Source organism: Lathyrus oleraceus, chromosome 6, assembly GCF_024323335.1.
Source record: "Lathyrus oleraceus cultivar Zhongwan6 chromosome 6, CAAS_Psat_ZW6_1.0, whole genome shotgun sequence".
Taxonomy (NCBI): Eukaryota; Viridiplantae; Streptophyta; class Magnoliopsida; order Fabales; family Fabaceae; genus Lathyrus; species Lathyrus oleraceus.
In genome coordinates, this window is record NC_066584.1 from 47,438,655 (window position 1) to 47,461,749 (window position 23,095).

At 36.0% G+C, this 23,095-nt stretch overlaps 2 protein-coding genes across 2 annotated transcripts; one reads left to right on the plus strand and one right to left on the minus strand.

Annotated features, from left to right (window-relative positions):
- The first annotated feature begins 9,146 nt into the window (after positions 1-9,146).
- Positions 9,147-10,024, plus strand: LOC127092733 (MLP-like protein 34). The gene is made up of 2 exons (XM_051031617.1): positions 9,147-9,354; positions 9,443-10,024. Exons 1-2 carry the CDS (start codon positions 9,168-9,170, stop codon positions 9,715-9,717), a joined length of 462 nt encoding a protein of 153 aa, XP_050887574.1. The 5' UTR covers positions 9,147-9,167; the 3' UTR covers positions 9,718-10,024.
- Positions 10,025-15,160: 5,136 nt separating this feature from the next.
- LOC127093929 (uncharacterized mitochondrial protein AtMg00810-like) lies at positions 15,161-15,715 on the minus strand. The gene has a single exon (XM_051032818.1). It carries the CDS (start codon positions 15,713-15,715, stop codon positions 15,161-15,163), a length of 555 nt encoding a protein of 184 aa, XP_050888775.1.
- Positions 15,716-23,095: the final 7,380 nt, after the last annotated feature.

Consider the following 23,095-nt stretch of genomic DNA (forward strand, 5'->3'; position numbering starts at 1 on the left):
GGTTAACGCAGGCAGAACACGCTTCCTGGCAATTCACAACAGTGTTAACCGGTTAACACCCTGGGTTAACCGGTTAACGCAGACAAAACAGCAAATTTACACAATTCAAAACAGTGTTAACCGGTTAACACCCTGGGTTAACCGGTTAACGCAAGACAAAAAGCTGTTCCTGCGCTAACACAAAGCAGAATGCAGAATTCTCCGCATTTTCCGCCGTTGGAGGACTTCCGGACCTCCGATTCCAATTCCGTAAAAAGCTATACGTTCGGGAAAACACTACCCATCCAATTACCGATTCAATTTCAGATTTAACACAACTTATTCATCACAATTGTTAGCATTCCTAATCCCAATTAGGGTCAATTCAACGGTTTATCACTACCCATTACATGTTAACCCATAATACCCATTAAACGACGATAAACCCCCCTTACTTGAGTTAATCCGGCAATCTCTAAGCTCCAAGCTTTTCTCTTCTCCAATCTTCTTCCTCTTGCTCTGCCTCTTTGCCTTTTCTCCACTTTCTCAATCGCTTCTCTGTTTCACGTGAAAACTCTTTTTACCAAATGGAACTCTTTTTCCTTATTTCCAACTTATATATATTTTCCAATAATTATTATTTCAATAATAATAATAATAATCCAATAATTCCAATTATTTAATTAAATTAATAAATATAATATTAACTTAAATTAAATAATTATCTTATTTTTATCGGGGTGTTACACCGGTAACCCTTATGAGTCTTGTCTTGAAAAACCAATGACAACAGGTCTTCCTTCCTTTTTAGATAACGGATTATGTGACACGTGCATTATTGATCGGGCATATCTTTTTTTGGCCGAGGTTGTTTCTCCTCCACTAGTAAAACTTCCCGAGATGGTATTAAGTGTGTGTTGGGCCATTTGGGTCTTACGCACTTCCTCTATGTTCTTTCCCTTCTTAGCTGAGATATTCTCTGAGTTTGGCTCTCTCCTGGAAGGACTTCTCTTTTCCGTTGATCCTTCTAACTCCTTCAGATACAATAGTAACCATCCTCTTTTGATCAGAATCTTGATTTCTCTTTATAAGTGGTAACAATCTTCAGTATGATGACCTCTCACACGATGACAGGAGCACCACGCTTCTTCATCCTTTTCTAGCACAACATTGACCCTCTTGGGACGAATATGTTCTGGTATCAGCTTGAGATGATACACTTCTCGCAAAATGTCATCATACTTTGCATTGAGAGGAGGCTCTTACGAACATCTCTTGATTTGGATACGAGGCTTTTATGGTTTCTTCATTGAACTGTGTCAGATATTCTCGGAGGGACTTGGAGGTTCCCTGACAGACGTTGAACAAGCAGGTGGTAGTCACCTTTTATGTTTGTTGGCAGAAAAATGTTGTACCATTTTCTTAGTCAGGTCTTGGTAGTCGGTAATTGATAGTCTAGGCAGACTCATGTACCAACGTAGTGCCACATCTTTGAACGTTTCCGCAATGAGTTTGCATTTCAGGGAATCGGAAGCCCCGACTATTGCCATCTGATTGTTGATTGATATTATGTACTTATGAGGATGACTTTTTCCATTGAAGGATGGCAAAGGCGGTTGTTTGAAGTTTTCTGGGACTTGATTGCCCTAAATCGTTTCTGATAAAGGTTAGGGATCATTGAGCTCTTCCTCTTATTCCTCTTCCTTAGTATTTTGTGATTGTTGCAGTGTGTAGACACTTTCCTGTAGAGATTCATTTTGCTGGCACAAGTTCTCCATAATTGATAGGAGTTATGCCATGTCAGGGGGAGTTCGAGGTTCACTCCTGCTAGTAGATGATCCAGACATCATGTTGCTATGGTGAAATGTATGATTTTGTGAGGCCAGAGAAAGTTTTGCCAAGGCCCCACAGTAGGCGCCAAATGTTCCTGATAAACGCTATTTAGATAAATCTCTCTGAAGCTAGTCAGGTGAGATCACAATCGTCCTATTTGTTAGTAGGTATTCGTTGTCCCCTTCCTAGCTGGAAAGTCTCCTTTTTATATTCGTCCACTCATTAATGGCTCTTAAAGGGACGCCCCTTCATATCTCATGTTAAAGTGACGTCTGGTAACGTCCCCCCGTCTTCTCTAAGTAACGCCTCTTCCCTTAATTTCTGTAACTCCCATGCAATCATGGAGATGATTTGTAACCGTCATCATCTGTGACTGTTCATGTTGCCCCCTGACACCCTTCTAGAGACCGTTTCCGACTTATTCGTATACTAGAGTCACTATGTGATCAGATCCGACTTGCTTACGTCTTGTAACAATGTTCTCCGAGAACCGACCTACTAACGATTTATGCAATCTGACTTGTTCACCTTTTTATACTCGACCTACAAAAGCTCGGTCTTTGAGAACTCTAAGATGTATAATAATATAAACATACATTATTGAAGATCAAAATATAATCGAAATACAATGTATTAAAAAGTTATATCTCAAAAATGATTTTTATAAAATACTATTTGAAAAATAGTTTCAAAATTAAATAATTTTAAAAAAAATTAATATCTAATTTTTTTAAATAAAAAAATTAAATATCTAAAATAATATTTTTAGAATAATTATTAAAAGTAATTTTTATTAATTTTTTTATTTACAATTTTTTTAAAAAATAAATAGTATAAAAATCATTTTTAAAAGCAAAACAAAACAAAACAAAACAAATTGACCTTTCATTTCTCTTTTTCAAACTCTAAAGATTCAAAATCCTCTCCGATTAAAAAATATAGTATAATTTTATAGATAGATCATCATGAGATGAAGACCCATAAACTTAACTTCAGCCGCTACTTGGAATAAAGTTTCAAACCCAAAAACACAGCTCCCTTACTTCATACACCACCGTCGTCCTCCTCCTCCTCCTCTTCCTCCAAACTTCAACTCCGATAATCAAAGCCCTCGCCGAAAACTCCCACGTCATCAATTTCCAATCACCAAATCTCTATCCAGAATCCCTAGCGTGAGACCCTTTAAAACAACACTTCCTCGTCGGATCCCTCCGTCACCGCACCATCTCATCAATCTCCTACGCCGAAATAATCGAAACCCTAATCTCCGACACCTCTCTCCCCGAAAACGTCACTGTTGTAGGTATAACAGTCGATTCACGCAACAACCGCGTCCTCGCTGTAATCCACGCCGTCAAACCTCTTCCTCCTTTCAACGCTCTCACCGCCTACGACCTAAAATCCGGCAACCTCCTCTTCCTCTCCGCTCTCCCCTCCGATGAAGAAGCCCTCACAAACGATGTCGCTGTTGATTACAACGGCAACGCTTACGTCGCTGTTGATTACAACGGCAACGCTTACGTCACAAACTCCATCGGCAACTACATCTGGAAAGTCAACGTGAAAGGAGAAGCTTCAATCTTCTCAAAATCGCCGAGGTTCACCGAACATCCGGTGGACCGCGACACACCGTATAGTTACATCGGGCTCAACGGTATTGCTTACGTCAGCAGCGGGGATTATCTCTTGGTGGTGCAAACCAATACAGGTAAGATTTTCAAGGTTGATGCGGACGACGGTACGGCCAGGCACGTGCTTCTTAACGAGGATCTCAAGTGTCCTGATGGCGTCGTTTTTAGAAGTGACGGTGTCGTTTTGGTGGTTTCACCGCAAGCGAATAAGTTGTGGCTTCTGAAGAGTAATAATGGATGGGGGGAGGGTGTGCTTTATGACAAAATTGACCTTGGGAGTGAAGGGTACCCTACTTCGGTTGTTTCCAGAGGGAGGGATAAGATGTATGTGTTGTATGGGTATTTTTTGGAGGGTCTTTTGGGGAATTCAGAGAGGGAGGGTTTTAGAATTGAGGAGATTATGTCGCCAAAGGAGAGTGAGGGAGAGAATGTTTGGCTTTATGTGATGACTGGATTTGGCATGGTGTATTTTGTGTATTGGAGGTTTCAGATGGGTCAGCTTGTGAAGCATATGAACAAAAAGATCAATTGATTATTTCTAAGTTTATAGTTTCTATTTCATGGTTATAACTTTTTTTGTTTTGTTTTGTTGTTATTGTTAGGTTCATAGAATCATAGGAGTGACAATTGTATCATTTTGATGTTTTATACCAAACTCTTATTAAGAGCTTAAGGTGGTTTATAAATTCTAATGCTCTTTATGAACGGGACAAAGGATGATTTGCAGCAGTATTGTGAGATATCTTAATGTAATTTAAGAAACATAGGGATAAAAAGAGTAAGAATTGAGAAGAATAAATGAGACCTGTTATAGTATGGTGTTCTATTCCCCTGTTTTGATATGTAATACTCATGTTTTTTTGTATTGTTTTTTGTGCTGTAGTGGGATGGAGTCTATGATAAATGAGAATTTATAAATTCTGCAGTATGGGGTTTTCATCTCAAGGCTCTAAGAAATTACATTGATGAGGTTTAGAAAAATATGGTTTAAAATAAATTCTGTGGATTAAAATTATAGTTTAAAATTATTTTAGTTTAGAATATAAAGTGCAGAAAGTAAATAGTTGAGGTAAAAAAAGAACACCGACAATTATTAGGTTTGGTTAAATAAAAAAAACGATTTTTCTTCTGATCTTGAGAGTATTTAATAAATTTGAGAGTTTTTAGTAGGTTATACTCACGAACCCTCCAACCAAATAATAAACATCGGAGTGAAGCGGTGAGTCTTCCTTCTAAACGGTTGATCGAATCGGCTAGTCTCCTTTCTACGAGAATCTTAAAGCGGTTAATCTTCAAGTTTCTAAACAAATTTTGCGAGCTTTTAACATCGGGCTGAGTTGATATACCTTAACCGTTGGTTTTACCACAAACTAACCAATAACCTGAGAGATTTTAATATCGGGCTAATCTCGAACCTTAACAAACTTTTAATATCGGACTAAATTTTAACCTTAACTTGGTTTTTCCACTGACTAATCAAGAACCTATGAAAGCTTTTATCACGGACTGAGCTTTCAAACCTAAACAAGGGTTTGATCACATAATCCCCAAACCAAAGTTTTTGACAGGTTTAGCTTTTAATCCATACAAATAATCCCTAAAAGGATAAAATGTCCAAACAATGTATAAACAAGAGCTCATTTTCTGAGTCGATCACCACAAGACGTAACATCCTGGATCCAACTCAGGTATTTACTAAAGCTTATGAAATATTCTCATGACCATTGAGTCTTTAATAATCCGAAAGCAGATGATTCATTCCTTCAACGTATCCAACGGTCCTTTGTATTATACGTCAGGAAATTAGCGAGACCGTTATTTTCCCCTATATATAAAGGGTGGTGCAATTTCAAGTAACAAATTTCAAATACAATTTGAATACTCTCTCATTATGCATATACTGACTTAAGCGTCAAAGTACTAACCTTGCAGGTACACCCCCTGCTCTGCCACATCAGAAGCTCTCCTCCATCGCAACTTCTATGACTCTACACATTTTTGATTCCGTAACAGAATAGTGACACCGTCTATGGGAATCGATTATTGATTCCCATATACACCACGATTTTCCAACTCCGTGTTTGATCTTCTAGCGTGGAATCCTCTTCAACTTCAAAACTAAGGATTCGACGAAAGGGAGAAGTTCAAGTTGTGTTCAATTGAATCAAATTCGACGCCAATAAATCTCCGAATTTTAGTGCTTCTAAACTTCATAGGTCCATAGAAATGGTAGGATCAAAAGCCACGCGTTCTTCCACAGCAAGCGAAGCTTCTATAGCTATAACCGACGTAGCATCGTCAACCACCAGTCGACCAAATGTAACTCCTACTGTCGCCAATATAAACCTCAACTCCAATGCTCTTAAGCAAACCGAACCTAGTCTTTCCGCCACCGCGACCAAGGTAAAAGAAAATGGTGATACTTCAGATTCAATCCCCAATTCCTATGGAGCAACCTGAGATATCGCGCGGTTTTGGCATTCTAGAGGAGAACCTTGGATCTCAAGGTGCGAACGAGTTGATAAATGGCATCTATCACGCCGTTCAACAGAAAAATTCCAAAGTCGTTGAAGAAATGTTCCTTCCCCTAGAAGAAATTCCCCAACACATCCAACCTTAGGAAAATACAGTGCAAGATGCAGATTCGAGAAGAAACCGTTCCGAACGGCCAGAGCCGTCTATAGTGAAAGAAGAGAGAAAAGTCCTGAAACCAAAAAAATGCTTTATAGGCGGGAATAGTAATTCCCCTCCTCGAAGTTTGGATGGAGATCGATGCAGTTATGCTCCTTCTCCGGACCATAATGAACATCAAACAAGCCGAGCACAACCTAAACATCCTATATGTGCTTGAATTTTGGAAAGCAAAATTCCGAAATCTATGCAAAAATACCCCTCAGTGGAGGAATACAACGGGAAAGGAGATCTCGACGAACACATGCAACTTATCAATGATAGCCTAAACTACTATTGTACCGACGATTCTTCCAAATGCAATTTGTTGGCCTTGACACTAGTCGGATCGGCCAACCTGTGGTTCAATGGCCTTCCAGACGGTTGCATCAAATCATGGAATTTTTTTTGTGATCGACTCACTGGACATTTCACCGCACAGAAAAGGCAACCAATTACTATAGCCACTCTTAGATACATCATGAAAGAAGCAAGAGAAAACTTATGATCATACATTGATTGATTCATTTAAGTCACAATCAAAGTAGAAGGAACCAAAAAACCTCTCCAATGTTGGATCTTCGAGCATGGCCTCCTTCGGGACCATCCTTTCTGTACCGAACTAGGGAAGAATAAGGTGAGAACGACTTAAGAAAAATTAAATCTAGCTCAACCATACATCACACTGGAGGAGAAGATGAGCACTCGCTTCAATTGTCCAGCCTCATCTATTGACATTTGCTATGAGCACCCTTCGGGAAAGGATCCTTGTAGGCTAAGATATGATACCGATAAAGGGAATAAGGTGAATATTTTGTTTATCATCCTCTAGTATGTTTCTAGTGCTTTATTCATGCTAAAGGAAATAATGTTGTATCTATAGTTAGGTCACTTAGTCATTAAGGTAGTATTGTCCTTGTCCGCCTTAAACATGAGTATTAGGTTATAGTTGGAATATGAGGCCATGAATGACAATAATTTGTAGTCGGCTGAGTTGTCCTCTACCTTGTCAATGTTTAGGAAGGAATATGAATATTTAGGGAAGGCTCGGTTGAGGTCGGTGTAGTCAATGAATATTCTCCATTCCATGAAGATTTATCGACTGATACAACATTAGATAACCATTCAGTGTATCTAACTTTGGAAATAAAGTAGGCGTTTAGTAGAATATGGTCCTTACTCATGGTTGATTCATCCTTTTTAGAGGATTATTATCTTCTTTGTTGAGCCACATAATGGACGAAGGGATCAATATTCAATTGATGATAAGCCACATTAGGGTATATTTCGGGCATCTCATCAAGAGAAACTTCAAAGGGGTCGATTTTAGCTTTAAGGAAATTAATGAGCCATTTCTTCACCACAGATGGAAAATTAGCTCCTAGGTGAACCAATCTCATTGGATTATCATCAAGATGTATAATCTCAAAATTTTCATCGGGAACCGACCTTTAAGGCTTTTGCTTTGACCCTTAGGGGAGAGCCGATTTCTTCATCTTGAAGGGTTTCATCTTCTCGTAGGTCGAGATCGACCGTTATGACGGTAGTCTCTCAAGTCTTCTTCCTTTTCTTCTCATGGGTGATACTTGCCGCTAAAGGGTTCTTTAATATTGTTTAATGTAGCATGCGAGCTCCACATATATCAACTGAAATGACATTTAGTTTTCTAAAATCATTGTGATATATCATCTTCAAATGGAATATAGAAGCCACTACATCAAGCGTCACGAGGAATGGTCTCCATAGGACGACATTGTATACACGTTTGTAGAGAATTACCAAGAAACATGTGTTCAGGGTCCACTCGTTTCTTCCTTCTCCAATAGAAACTTGTAATTCTATAACCCCACGAGTGAGTAGGAAAGTCATTAATGCTAAGAGATTCTAGCCTTCATTCAACGTGAGATCACACTCACGTAATCCTAACCTCCTGAAGATACTAAGGCACATAACATTGCAAAACTCCCATCATCGATAAGGATCTCTGACAACGAGTGATTTTCTATGGTAGCAGATATTACTAGTGGTAGCCTTGCATTAGGAGCTCCATCGACTTTATCGAAATCTCGAAACCCTAGTGGATGCTTTTCATTCCTTTCTTCCTTACTAGATGATCCACCATCAATCAGAGACACGACAAGGTAAGGAAATAATGTTAGAGTTAATATATCTATAGTGACTTCAGCATCGGGATGAAACACCATCAATCAGAGACACGACAAGGTAAGGAAATAATGTTAGAGTTAATATATCTATAGTGACTTCAGCATCGGGATGAAACACCCTCGCCTTCTTTTGAGCGAGATTGCGATTGCGATTCGTGACTTTGGGATCATAAGAATATGATCATGGAAATTCGAGAGAATCATATGTAAATCCCCACAGTCGACGCCAATGTTCCGAATTGGAACCTGAAATATGCAGAGATAAAAAGAAATGGAGTTCTGGGGCGTTTGAGTGAGCTTCAGGTACGACAAAGCAAGGATGAACTTGCAAGGTTAACATTCCAACACCCAATTTAATAAATGAGTGAAAAAATAGTTTGAGAATGTCAATCAACAAATAAAGACACATGTTGGACTTTATATAGACTGGACGGTCAAAACCATCTCTATGTGATCAAACGTCTTGTCCGGAAGATTGTCAGATTATATCTAATGGTGGGTGATCGTCTCAGGGTGAAAATCAAGTGTGGGTCTTATGATTGTATGTACCTTGAATTGGACATCATCATGAATAGACTTTTTCTATCTTTGAGCACGCGGCCGGCCTTGAAAGAATGTTTGTTCCAGCATCTTTTTCATATTCTATAAGCCATATAAAATGTCAACTTATATCCCTTAAAAAAAGTTAAACTTAATATATACAGCTGTTATAATTGTGATGTTCGATTAATAGATAAGTTTTAATTTCGTCAAACATTGCCATAATATGAAACTTGCTCGTGGGTGGAGCACATGACTATTAACTTTAGTCAAATCATCACAATTAATCTTCTATTTAAGGGAATGTATTTCCATCTTATGAGTAGAAACATTAATAGAGAGCATAGATATGGCTTTAAGTGGGAAAGTGGAGACTGAAATAGAGACTCAAGCACCTGCTGATAAGTTCTATAATATCTTTAGAGAGAAACTCCATCATATTCCTAATATCTCTACAGAAACAGTGCAGGAAGGTAGAGTGCAGGAAGGTGATTGGCAAAATGTTGGTTCCATAAAACACTGGGAATATACATTAGGTAAATAACGTTGTTATGTTTCATCATCTTATTTTGCTTATTTATATATGTATCAACTCTAATTTTGAATACTTGTGAATCCATGCAGAAGGAAAAAAACAAAGTGCTAAAGAAAAAATTGAGACTATAGATGATGAGAATAAGATAATCACATATAGTGTCTTTGGTGGGGAAGTGGGTGAGAGTTACAAGAGTTTAAAGGTAACAATACAAGTGATTGATAAGGAACATGGTGGGCTTGTTAAATGGACTTTTGAGTATGAGAAACTACAGGAGAATATTACAGCTGCATCTCCTGATTCATTCTTGGACTTTGCTGCAAAGGTGACAAAAGATATTGATGCTCATCTTGTCAAAGAGTAGCAACAAAGATGAAGTGTGTGGCTTGAGTGTGCTATTGCTTATCAAATAAACTTTGTTGTGATGTGTGCATATATTTATGGCTAATAACTTTAAACTCAAGTTATTCTAAATGATTCATCTTTATGTGGAGGTCATTAAGTATTCGAGCTCAATCAATTGGTTTGTTGTGATATATATGTGTTAATGATGTAATTTGGAGTTTAAAAAACTCATCTCATCTATGAAAGAGTGAAAGTTAAGGCGAGTGAGGCTTAGGCCTCAATATTTAGGACCTTTAAAATAGGTCTCAAATGCTAAACAATTAGATCTCTAAAATTATATAATTAAAAAATGTTTATTAAAATTTAGTATCCCAGCGGTGGATAAAATACTCTAGCATCTCATCGTACCTTAGTTCGATCTTGATGAGACTAAACTTTGCATATTTTGCTATTTTTAAAGTAATTTCTCTCAAGTATTTAACAATTTGTTATTTTTAAATACATAGTCTTGTGAAAACAATCAAACCCTATAGTTTTTCTAAAAATTTATTTAAAATAAATGATAAAAATATTAAAATAAATGATAAAAATTATATATAAACTAAGATGAATGATAAAAATTAAAATACAAATTAAAAATTATATACATAAAAAATTAAAATAAATGATAAAAATTAAGACTTTTTACACGCATTAGGCCTCAAAATTCGTTGGATCGGGCCTGCCTCTATGTATGGAGAGATATAGTGAAAGTTAGTTAGCAAACTAACTAACTTCCATAACCAATCATAACCAACTTCTAATAATAGAAAATAGATGAATAAAGTTGCTACTTCTACAACAACATGTACAATTAAAATCCTCATTCAAGTTGGACTATGGATATCACATAGACCCAACTTAGACATTTTTTCAAATAAAGAAGCTTAGCGAAGAGGTTTGGTGAAAGCATATACAAATTGGTTGGAACTGCTGACAGGAAAAAGAAGGATTAGTTTGTTTTGTATTTTTTCTCGAATGACATGACAATCTATTTTTATGTGTTTGCTTCTTTCATGGAATGTAAGATTATGTGCAAGATAGAAAGTTGATTTGCTATTACAATAAATGGAAGAAGTTGAGGAAATGTGATGCAAATATCAGTGAGAAGGTTATGAAGCCATTGAAGTTCACATGTCAGGAAGGCTAGAGCTTGATATTAAGCCTCAATAAAGGACCTTGACACTATATTTTTCTCATTAGATTTCTAAGAGATGAGTGAAGTACTTAAGAAGTCACGATAATTTGTAACATATTTTTTTGACATCATGACATCTAGTCAAATCCGAATCAACAAAGCCACGTAGCTTAATGAAAGCAATGCTAAAGTAGAAAATGCCTTTGCTTGGTAAAGATTTGAGATACTTGATAAGGGTGGTGTATGCATTGAAATGAGGGGCTTATGATTTGAAAATGAAGTGACTTAAGTGTTAAACATAAAATGAAATGTCAAGTCTAGTGCGAGTGATATATAAGAGTCTTCCAATTAGTCTTTTATAAGAGGTAAGGTATTCTAGTAGAGTTCCATCATTTAGAAAACGTTTGGTTGTAGCATTGAGGGGAATGAAAGATGGTTTGGCACCCCAAGTAATCTGTGTTTTCAAGGAGTTCAAGAGTGTACTTCCTTTGATTAACCATAATTTTTTCTTTTGGTCTAGCAATTTCAAAACAAAGGAAAAACTTGAGCCTGACAATATCTTTGATGCAAAATTATTGGTCAAGGAAAAGTTTGACATTTTCAATCTTTGTCATACAATTACCAGTAAACACTATGTCATCAACATAAACCAACAAAGCTTTGAAATTATTAGCATCAGAGTTCACATAAAAGGAATGGTTTACTTGAGATTAAGTGTACCCCAAGTTAAATAAGGCTAGGGATAATTTTGAGTATCATTGTCTGTTGTCTTATTTTAGATCATAAATTGATTTGTGTAGTTTGCAGACTTTAGAAGCAGGATAACTATGTGGTAATGTCATGTAAACCTCTTCTTTTAAATTATCATTTAAAAAGACATTATTGACATTCAATTGTTCAAAATGTCAATGATTAATAGCAACGAAGGCAAGGAGGACTCTGATTGTGGTAAGTTTGACAACTGAAGAGAAAGTATTAAAATAATATATTTCCATCATTTGAGTATATCCTTTGGCTATCGACCTTAATTTGTGTCTCTCAATAGTGTCACAAACTTTATACTTAATCTTATAGAATCACTTGCAGCCAGCGAGACTTTTAATTGATAGAACAATGGATTAAATTTGATTCTTATCAAGAGTAAGTAACTCATTCTTCATAGTTTGGTTCGAACAATCAACATGGGAGGGAGATTTGTTTGTAGGTTTTTGGTTTAGTGTGTGTGGAGATGGAACAAATGTTTTCATATTAATTCTCATATTTAATGAGAAAAACATGAAAAAAGATAAAGGTTATTGATTTTTTTTTATGGCCATAATATGGAGATTGATCTTGCATAATATGACTCTGCAAAACATATGTTGAGAACTTTTTTGTATTCATGTTTAATTTTATTATATATATTTTAAAACTTTCATTATTGTAATTGGAGATAGAAATAGGAGTTTACTTTTGTGATGATTTATGTTATTTGGTCACACATGCTAGTTTCTTTATTAAAAAAATAAGTTACTAGATCTTGTATGGGATGAAATAGAGGTTTTTTCATTTGTTGTATTTTCTATTATTTATTTAAATGGTTATTAATTCTTGAAAAATATTTGATTTCTTTAAAGGTTTAACCCTAGTACACAATTCTCAATATAAGACCCATTAAGTTATGTGTTACTCTTAGAAGATGAAAGCTATTTGAGCCATGGTTTTCACACAGATATTTACGCTAAACATTGGTGAATGTATTTATATGATAAAAAAAAACTATTTATAGCAGAAGATTTTTAAAAAATATAAAAAACTATGTTATAACACAAATATCAATATGTGTTATTAATTAATTTTATTATTTTATTATCCATGAAAAAATTATATTATTAATCATTAATTTTACTTATAATTCATTAATTACTTTAACTACTTTATTAACCAATAAAATATATAGCATTAATCATTCTTAAATATTAAATTATAAACTGTATTAACTAACTTTTTAATATGCATCAACCAACTTTTTTTTTTGTGGTTACCTTTTTTTTTCTACTTAAGACTACTTTTTATTCTAGGCACTCATTACCAAATTATGAACTGCATTAACCAATTATTACACCTCATTATCAATTTTATTTGACTACTTAAGACTATTCTTTTTTTGTCGGGCCATATATTAACCAAATTATCAAATATATTAACAATCTTATACGCATTATTAAAAAAAGTTGATTTAACACATAAAATTTTATTTTTTTTATGTCAGGACACTTAATAACCAAAATATGAACTATATAACCAAATTTATACACACAATTAACCAACTTTTATTTACCACTAAAGACTACTTTTTAATGTCAGAATACATGTTATATATATATATATATATATATATATATATATATATATATATATATATATATATAGATAGATAGAGAAATATATATAAGTCACAATTAAGAAAGTCATTATTTACCGTATTTGTGAACAGTGACATACGATATAAGTGTAAGATTTTGCGTTTGGATAACATTACTCTTTTTAGAGCCACAACAACTCAAAAGAATAAAGAGATTATAAATATACGTAGAGCTCATGATGTTTAGTGATGAAGTTCGATTAATTATATCTATGTTTTCGTATACAAAGTGGCTGCACTTATTTTGTATTATTAGTGAAAGAATATGGTTTATAATATACAACCTGTGCTACTTTTGAATATTATTGTGACAGGTTTCGCCACCCACTTTCCACGGTCAACCTTTCACGATGGTTGATTCCGTACAGATATTAGTTGTATAATTAGAAATTTAGACACTTCGAATTATTATATGTCTATACGTAAGTAATTATACGATCTTTTAAAACCTCACACTAATGTGCTTTGTTCAATCACACCATATCACATTATTTGTCAAACAAATGACATTTTAACTGTCACAATGCAATTGAATTTCACCTTGCCCAACACCTAATTATTTCACTAATATTGTAAGCAACAAAGACTATTTAGTAGATACTACCATGTATTCTTCTTCATATATAGAAAGGTGTTTGTTGAATTGATTTCCAACAAATAGGTTCTTCAACCAGAGTAAAGAAATATCTCATTGTAGACCTTCTATCATTTATATTATCGACAAAGTATAAATTAACATATCTTACAACTGAATGATCACACAATTCACTATCAAATATAATTCCATGACCTATTGTAACCTTCAAGTATATGAAAATCCACTTGTATACTCCTTAATGATTCACATGGTTTGAACAAGAACTTGTACACCTAACTTACAACTTGTGTTAAATTTGGTACAATACAAAGCATAACATATATTAAACAACCATTATCATTAACATATCAAAACCTTGACATATACTCAGTATCCGCATCTATCATTGGACATTGACCCAATGAGATGTAATGCAAATTTTGAATGGATTATTTTATAAGTATGATTTTAATCCTTTTTATTGTTTAATTTTATCGTCGAATTTACTACTTTTACTTACTCCCATTACTTTTTTATTGTCACTTTGTTGTTTTCTTTTCATTTCAGGAGTATGTAGAGGAATGGAGACTCAAGGTCTATATTAAAGATATTTAGGCCAAGCATGGGAGATGTCTTAACGTTCCATAGAAATTGAGGAAGAAAGATGCAGAAAATTCAAATAAATGCATAAAGGAATTGGATATTATGACCAACATGTAATGGGAATTATGGTCGTAATGGCCCCAGACCTCTCAACTTCCCAAAAAAAGATTGCACAAAGATCACCATGCAATGAATTTTAACAAAACAAGAATTACACATGCTCTAACATATCCTTAGGCAACTTTATGCGAGGCAAACACGTAATACAAACATTGTAAGGACACACAGAATTGACTTTTTCTTCAAACTCATGTAAGAGAATACATATATATTTCAAAATAAAAGATATTGGGTAAAAAGAGAGTGTACCTTTGTATTTGAATTGATGGTTTTTTTTTTAAGAATCAAATGTCACAATCATCTAGAAATCCAAGTTCCCTTCGAATTTTGTAAAACGGTTCTCATGCCAAAGGTTTTGTGAAGATGTCGGTGATTTGATTATGAGTATCCATAAATGTGACTTTGACACCTCCTTGAAGCACGTGATCATGAAGAAAGTGATGCCGAATGTTAATATGTTTGGTTCTTAAGTGCATGACCGCATTCTTTGTAATGTTTATCGCACTTGTGTTGTCACAGTGAAGAGGAATGCATCCAAGATCGAGTTCGTAGTCACAAAGTTGTTGCTTAAGCCAAGGTATTTAAGCACAACAGCTACCTGCTGCTATGTATTCCGCTTCGGCAATGCTAAGAGCAACACATGCTTGTTTCTTTGAAGCCCATGATACTAATGCATTTCCAAGAATGTGACAGGTACCACTAGTGCTTTTTCGATATGTTTTACTTCTTGTATAATCAGCATCAGAATAACCAACTAAATTGAAAATACTACCTTTAGGATACCATAGACCGACACTTGTTGTTACTTTGAGATACTTCATGATCCTTTTAACAGCGCTGAGATGCGATTCCTTTGGATTGACTTGAAAACACGCACAAAGACATACACTGAACATTATATCAGGACGGTTTGTCGTCAAATATAGTAAGAAACCAATCATACCTCGATACTTTGTGATGTCAATCGAAACACCTGATTTATCTTGATCAACATAAGATCCGGATCCCATTGGAGTAGACATTACCTTGCAGCTATCCATGTCAAATCTTTTCAGCAACTCCTTGCAGTACTTTGATTGGTTGATGAAGATCCCATCCTTCAGTTGCTTAATTTGGAGTCCAAGAAAATAGTTCATCTTACCCATCACGGACATCTCGAATTCTCCTTGTATCATCAATGAAAATTCTTCACACATCTCTTTGTTTGTTGAGTCGAATATGATTTCGTCAACGTAGACTTGAACCAATAGAGTGTTACCTTTTATTTTCTTACTAAACAAGGTCTTGTCAATTTTACCTTTTTCAAATCCCTTTTTACAAAGAAAGTTGTTGAGATGATCATACTATGCTCTCAGTGCTTGCTTTAGGCCATAAAGAGCTTTCCTCAACTTGAAAACATGTGAAGGATTCTTGAAGTCTTCAAAGCCCAGGGGTTGTTTGACATAGACTTCTTCATTGATGTAGCCATTCAAGAATGCACTCTTGACATCTATTTTCAATAACTGAAAATTTAATGAATATGCAGAAGCAAGTAATAAACGGATAACTTCTAACCTTGCAACCGGAGCGAATGTTTCTTCAAAATCAATGCCTTCCTCTTGATTGTATCCTTGGGCCACCAATCTTGCTTTGTTTCGAACAATTATACCATTCTCTTCAAGTTTGTTCTTAAACATCCATCTGGTACCCATGATGTGTTTACCACTTGGCATAGGGACACGTTTCCAAACTTGATTCCTTTCGAATTGGTTTAACTCTTCTTGCATAGCAAGTATCCATTGGTCGTCACCTAAAGCTTCATCAACTTTGGAAGGTTCAATTTGTGAATAAAAATCCATATTTCAACATGAAAGAGATTTTATTATTTGTTAGGAGTTTTACAAGACTCTTCCTAGTCTTTCTATGAAGACACTAACAATCACACCAAGAACAATCCTCTTGGATTTTTCACTAAGTTCAAAAAGAGAACAATCCTCCCTTTTAATGAACCTCTTGTTTCCAACAATCCTGGACAACAAGGACAAAGCAACATTATGAGTTTTTTTACAAGTTTTTGACAAGTGAAAATAATCTATCAATCTATTGATTGATCTTCTCCTTTAAAGTAATCAAACTTCTTTATGACAAACAAGTTCTCCAATGGTGATATGGATGAAACTATATGAATGTGTATGAAAATTCTGTAAATAGTTTCACCAGAAAATTTGATCAAGAACACTTGAAGTAAATTTGAAAAGATGAATAAAGAAGATTGTTGGAAAATATTTTGTGAGAAAGGATGTGTGTTCAAATTCTACAGAAATGTGTTATATATAATCCTTAGATACCTCTCTAAATGGTTATGATACATGAAAGGATGTCATGGTTCAAGAACATACTCCATAGATAATTTTCATGGAAAAATGCAATGTTTTCTGCGACTGGTTCAGTGGTAATCGATTACCTAATAGGTGTAATTGGTTACACCGGAGCCAATGTTACAATATTTGGAAAAATGCACTGTGTAATCGATTACCAAAAGGGGTGTAATCGATTACTTACTGTAAAAATTGCCTTGCACAGCAGCATGCATAGCTGGTAATCGATTACCTTAATGTTGGTAATCGATTACCACATAGCAGAATGGTAGAATGCAATTTAGACCGCCAAATAAGAAAGATTTAAGAAACCCAAGCAGCCAACACATGAATGAATGATAAAAACTAGAGCACTTGACTTACCATAGAGAGAATGAAAACTTAATACCTTAACACTTTGATCGAATCAATAACAATCTTCAAGACTTTGAAATGCTTTGAGAAGAAACACTTGAGCTTGAGTATTGAGTCATTCTTTTTGCAATGCATATATGTTGAGCATGTCTTCATCAAAATACTTTGAGAAGCTTGTCTTCACATTCTCCCCCTTTTTGATGATGACAACTCTATATTTGACAATTTGATCCAATTTTGATTTCTCTAACAAATGAAAAACTCCCCCTTGATCGAAGCTCCCCCTTGATCCAAGACTTGGATTTTTAAAGTGATTTGCTAGCTGCATTGTTAGAGACAAAATACAACAACCAAAAATACATCTTCTCCCCCTTTTTCATTAGCAAAAAGGATGGGAAATACGAAAATAATAAAACACACATATATGTTGTAGGATGAGAAGGTAAATAACATGAACACATACATAGATAACGCAATAACCATAACACACATAGTTTAATACAACACCAATTTGTTTATAAAGACATAATTCTAAAGAGGGAAAATTTAGCATAATAAAGGAAAACATGAAACAAAACAGAATTATTTTTGAACAAATGCCTTAGTCACTTTTTGACATTCCCATATCCTCGTCGTCTTCTTCTTCACTTTCTTCTTCATCACTTGTCTCCGGGTTTTGGGATTTGATAAGGTTCTCCAACAGTCTTTTGATAGAAGCCATCTCAAAATTTTGCTCACGATAATTTTTGTTAGTACCTTAAGATTGACATTAATTTTGTAAAACAAATAATGTAATCACCTCTGTTGTTTTAATATGTTGGGTTGAAGAAGTTCAACATCTGGACCAACATGTCATGTAAGATGTCACGACATCGGGACTGTGACATCTCACATGTGTATAAAACTGAATCAGTTAATTCTGGTTTGGTTTATGATCAATTAGGAGATCTGGTGAATATCCTAACTCCTATGTGAAGATCTTGAAGATTCAATAAGAAGATTTGGTGAATATATTTGGTGAAAATACAGTTTCCAAATATGGAGATCTTTTAGGAAATAAAAGATTGAAGACCTTGATTGTAGCAGAAGAATTCTGCCAGCTTTGTAACAGCAAAGGGGAAGATTTGCTGCGATTTCTGAAGGTCCAAATCCAGTTGGGTGGTCAGGTTATAAATAGCAAATTGTAACCTAGGTTTTGTAAGCCTCAAACAATGTAAAAATTAGGGGTATGTGTGAGGTAAACCTCCCAACCTGTGGGAAGGTTGCCAGGTGTTTCTCAGTGCTTGAAAGCATGAGATAATTTGTAACTTAAAGCCTGTAGGCAAGAGTTGTTATGTTCTTGAACGAAGCTATGAAGCATGTTCAAGTTGTCTAAGCATTACATGGTATTTGTAATGATAGGAATGGAAACTGGAGGTTTCTATCTAGGAGTGCCTAGGTATAGATTGTATTGGGTAGGGATTAAGTGAAGAGTTGTAAACGGGGGAGTTTAACTCTGAATTAATACTGCTAATAGTGGATCTTCTTCCTGGCTTGGTATGCCCCCAGAGTAGGTAATGTTGTACCGAACTGGGTTAATAATTACTGTTGTTTTTACCTTCTGCACACTTTATTTTGTCTGTTATAACTCAGTCTATTTCTAGTCTGTTTATGAAGAGAATAACAGACCTGACACATAGCCTGCAGTCTGAATGCAAAACAGAATGTTATGACATTCATCAGTGACTGCTGATACTGATAGACTGGTTGGTCTGTTACAGTTCACCCATCTGTAATGTTGGGACAGGTGATGTTCAAATCAATGTTGAGACATCATGCTGATAACTGGGCAGGATAAATAAACATAAGGGCTATATTTGATCTCTACTGTGTTTTTGCACTAGATGGATAAAAACTGGATGTTCTTCTTTCCATGGTGGTATATTAGCAGATGTCTTGACATCTGTGACTGAGTGTGTATGAGTACTGGGTTTTAATGTTTATAACTGTCTTGTTGTATTAGTAACAATGTTGGATCAGATGTCATGAATTCGTGTAGAACATCTGAACTCTGACTATACCAGAATTTCAATTGGTATCAGAGCAGGCATCCTGTTCTGTTTCTGGATGAGATCCATAGGTGATACTTTCTGGTATCTTGCAAGGAGTTATGTTAGTACTGTTGTTGGAACCTGTGGAAGGTTTTGTGATTTTCCTGAATGGTCCCTTGAAGTAGGTGGATGGACTATTCATGATAGGAACTGTGTGTACCTGTCTCTGGAGGTTGGTAATTGGCCTTTGTGTGGGACAGCTCTGCTAGTATTGAATCATATTCAAACTTGGTATCTTGGAGGCTGATCTGGTGAAGTGTGTGTTCATAGGTTGAGTTGTATTATGATTTCCGCTGCATAATACCTGGAAAAACTAAAACTCTGATGTAGTTTCCCCTCATGTGGATGAAAGGCTGCTGTATTCAAGATTTCATCATAATCTACTGAAGATGTCAAAGATACTTAAGTCTCCTCAAGTCCACTCATCATGACGTTCTCACTTCAGGATGGTAAGAATCACCTGATCACTGATTCTTTTACTCTCTTGGGTAGTGTATATGAAGACCTTGAAGATTTTCAAGGAGGGTATGTTCCAAGGAGGTGGAACTAATGTTCTATGTAATGTTAGAACATGTTGTTCAACAAGTATGCAGCTACTGGTTGAAGAGCAGATGTATTTAGGTGTCAAACAAAGGGATACTTTTGTTTGGAACCTACTCCTGACCTGGAAGAGGAGACATCTGTGTGTGCCCAAGAAGGTCACTTTTAGAAGACTGATCTCTAGAAGTGGAGCTGGTTGAGATGTGACATTGTGAAATTGCCTGATGGTAGTCTTATTCCTGTAGATTGATCAGGGTTGGATAGTTGTTCCCTGAAGTACTATGTTGTGTAGGAAAACAAGTCCCCTGGATGTTAGAAGTCAATAATGGGGTAATCTGATTGCTATTTCATTTAAGAGGATTGGGACCATGAATCTTGTTATTCAAACACCGCGCTCAGAAGTGGCAGTTCTTTCAAGGAGTGAGAATATGAAGATTCAGAGGTTGGTTGAGGTAGTATGCTCTGGCAATGCATATCTACTATTGACTGATGTTGTTTTCTTTCACTAGTACTGATGGTCAGCTGGAGTCTGATTGGTGTGATTGAAGTATGTATAGGTATAACTCATAGAGTTAGTTGCCACTGGTAGGGATGGTGTATGTCATGTTGAGACATGTCTGTACAATGCATGGATATTGGTGTGGAGTTTCCATGATTGTTAATTTGAGAAGGAGTTTTGGTTAACCTCCTCACGTTCGGTCAACCTAGGGTCTGGTTGGCTGTTGACCTGTGTCACATGGGTTCTGGTGGTTCTGTGACACATTTGCAAGGAAGGATTCATCTCTCTCATTCCTAAGGGTGAATTTAATCTGGGAAGAGTTTCAAAACTGTTGAGGTGCTTGCAAGCAGAAGATGTTGACACTAGAAGAGTATTGTCAAAGTATTCTTATGGTGGAAGTATCTGAAAGGAATATTGGGAAAGGATTTAAGATCAATGTCTACTTGTGCCAAGTACAAGTACTTAATTGATTATCCTTGGAGCTCAAGATAAATGATGTTTTTAAAAGATGCTGGAACATCTCATCTTCAAGATCTTGTTCAGAATCACATGAAGGATAGTACATTGGTTTATGATCTATCACTTTGGTGGCAGCAAAAGCATATGATCTCTGAAAAGGTTTCCTGGCAAGAAACATGTTCAGCCTTGGTGTGTACAAGAAGAAGAAAACATCATAGTCTTGATGGTGGTTACTTGGATCAGTTTACTTCTCATCTAGGTAAGGAAGTGCATTAGCTAATGCACACTACGGAGTCAAGAACAAGTGGCAGCAGTCTTGACATCATGGAAACAGCCTTGCCTTAGGAAGTGGAATCCTTGGTATAGCTGAAGGGATAGTTTCTAACTGGTCCTTCTGAAGACTCATGCATCAGAGTGTCTGATGTCTTTGGAGAAGAAGCAGGGATTCATCAAGGTGTGAGCTTGGATGACTTAACTGCAAACCTGCAGGATGGAGGATGTTTACTCAAACTTGGTTCCACAATCAAGTCTATGAGAACATTGAACTCTTGTTCTGAGAAGGGAGGAAGTTCTTTCAAGTGGCAGAAGAAGGAGTTGAATTCAACAGCTAGATGTCAAAACACAATGTTATGACATTTGGTTCAACATCAAAATCTTAGTTGGTGAAGTGGCACATCAACTTGAGATAGAAGGGTCTACAGGGTTGTAGATTGGATACTTCAAAAAGGTCGTTCTCGTTGCAGTTCTTTGGAGTTGCTGGATAGAAAGGATGTTACATGTTCATGTCTTAGAAAATCTAAGTTGTGTTCAACATGTAGCTTGAAGTTCAAGTCTCACTTGGAAGGTCAGCATATCTTTGGGAGAAGTCTGATAAACGTGGAGAGGTCAAAAAATGGCATTTGACTTTTTCATATGAGGATTCATGAAGGAGGTAATCAACCAGTGGCATTTGGTCTATCTCAGAAGTGAGTTCGAAGAATCAAGATAATCTACATATGGCAACTGATTATTCTTGAGGATAGTCTGAGACAAGTTACTTTTGAGCAGAAAAGTAGTATGTTGAAGACAAAAGGAGGTGTTTTCTATTGGAGCTAGTGGAAGAAGTTTTGAGCTGTCTATGGAAGATTATCTCTTGTAATGGGGTGAGAATGTATATGTCCCAATTTGTGTCTGGATCAAGCTTGTGATTCAGTGATATCTGAAGAATATCAAATTGTGGTATGTTGTTTTCTGTTCTGGTTAGAAGAGCGATTGTCACAGGGTGTGGATGTGTTCAGCCAAGAAGGTTGAACAGGGAGTGTGCTCTTGAAGACATGAAGATGCGTCTTATGTTTTCCATTCATCAAGCTGTCTGGGTTCTCTTTGAATCAGGAAGTATGTGAAGGTCCAACTTTGGAGTGTTGGATATGTTCATCTCCAAGTTTCAAGAGGAGAGTTGGTTGTTCATGACAGGGGGAGTTCTGACTTTGCACTGCAAGTAATCATCAAGCTTGTGGTCTATGGGTTCTCAGATAACAAGGTATGGCACCTTGTTAGTTAGTGAGATGATGGGGCGTGTGTCAAGGCTGAGTGAGCAGAAGAATGTCTGACCGGATGTCATGACATTGCCTTGGACAATATTGTTATTTCCTTCTGAAACTTCAGTCATAAGGAAATATGGATGTGGTGCACAGATGCTGATGTTGTAGCAGATGTCAGTATGACATTCTGGCTGGTACAGGTGCTGAAGTTCAGTAGTTGTTATGGTTGTTGCATGCACAGGTTTAGGGGGAGAAGAAGTACCCTGGTGCATTATGCATTTGTGTGTCTTACTAGTTGCATCCATAACTAGTAATTCTGTTGATTGTTGCACAAATTTAGGGGGAGGAGAAGTACCCTTGTGCATGTGTGTATTACTAGTAGCCATAGCTAGTAATTGTTTTGCTTCTGCTAATGATTAAACTACTGTTAAGTTGGTTAACTGCTGATAGTTTGCCCTGTGAACAAAAAGGACAGAGTGTTCACAAGATGTCATATGTGATGTCTTAACATAAGATATCCTATGTACCTGCTGGAAGTTATATAAGGAAATGTGGATGTGTGGTGCTAGATGTCAAGCTACCATTGGAGGTGAGAAAGTGGTTTTAGAAAACGGTGATAGGGAGAATATATGAAGTATGCAGACAAAAGCAGTGTCAAATGTTAAGACATAGCTTGCAACGTGTCTGACAGCATTTA

What these genes read in the sequence shown, in the direction of transcription:
- LOC127092733 (XM_051031617.1), top strand. Translation starts at nt 9,168, where the DNA reads ATGGCTTTAAGTGGGAAAGTGGAGACTGAAATAGAGACTCAAGCACCT. An exon ending in ACACTGGGAATATACATTAG is followed by an intron (nt 9,355 to 9,442) that starts GTAAATAACGTT and finishes GAATCCATGCAG; the next exon opens with AAGGAAAAAAACAAAGTGCT.
- LOC127093929 (XM_051032818.1), bottom strand. Translation starts at nt 15,715, where the DNA reads ATGAACTATTTTCTTGGACTCCAAATTAAGCAACTGAAGGATGGGATC.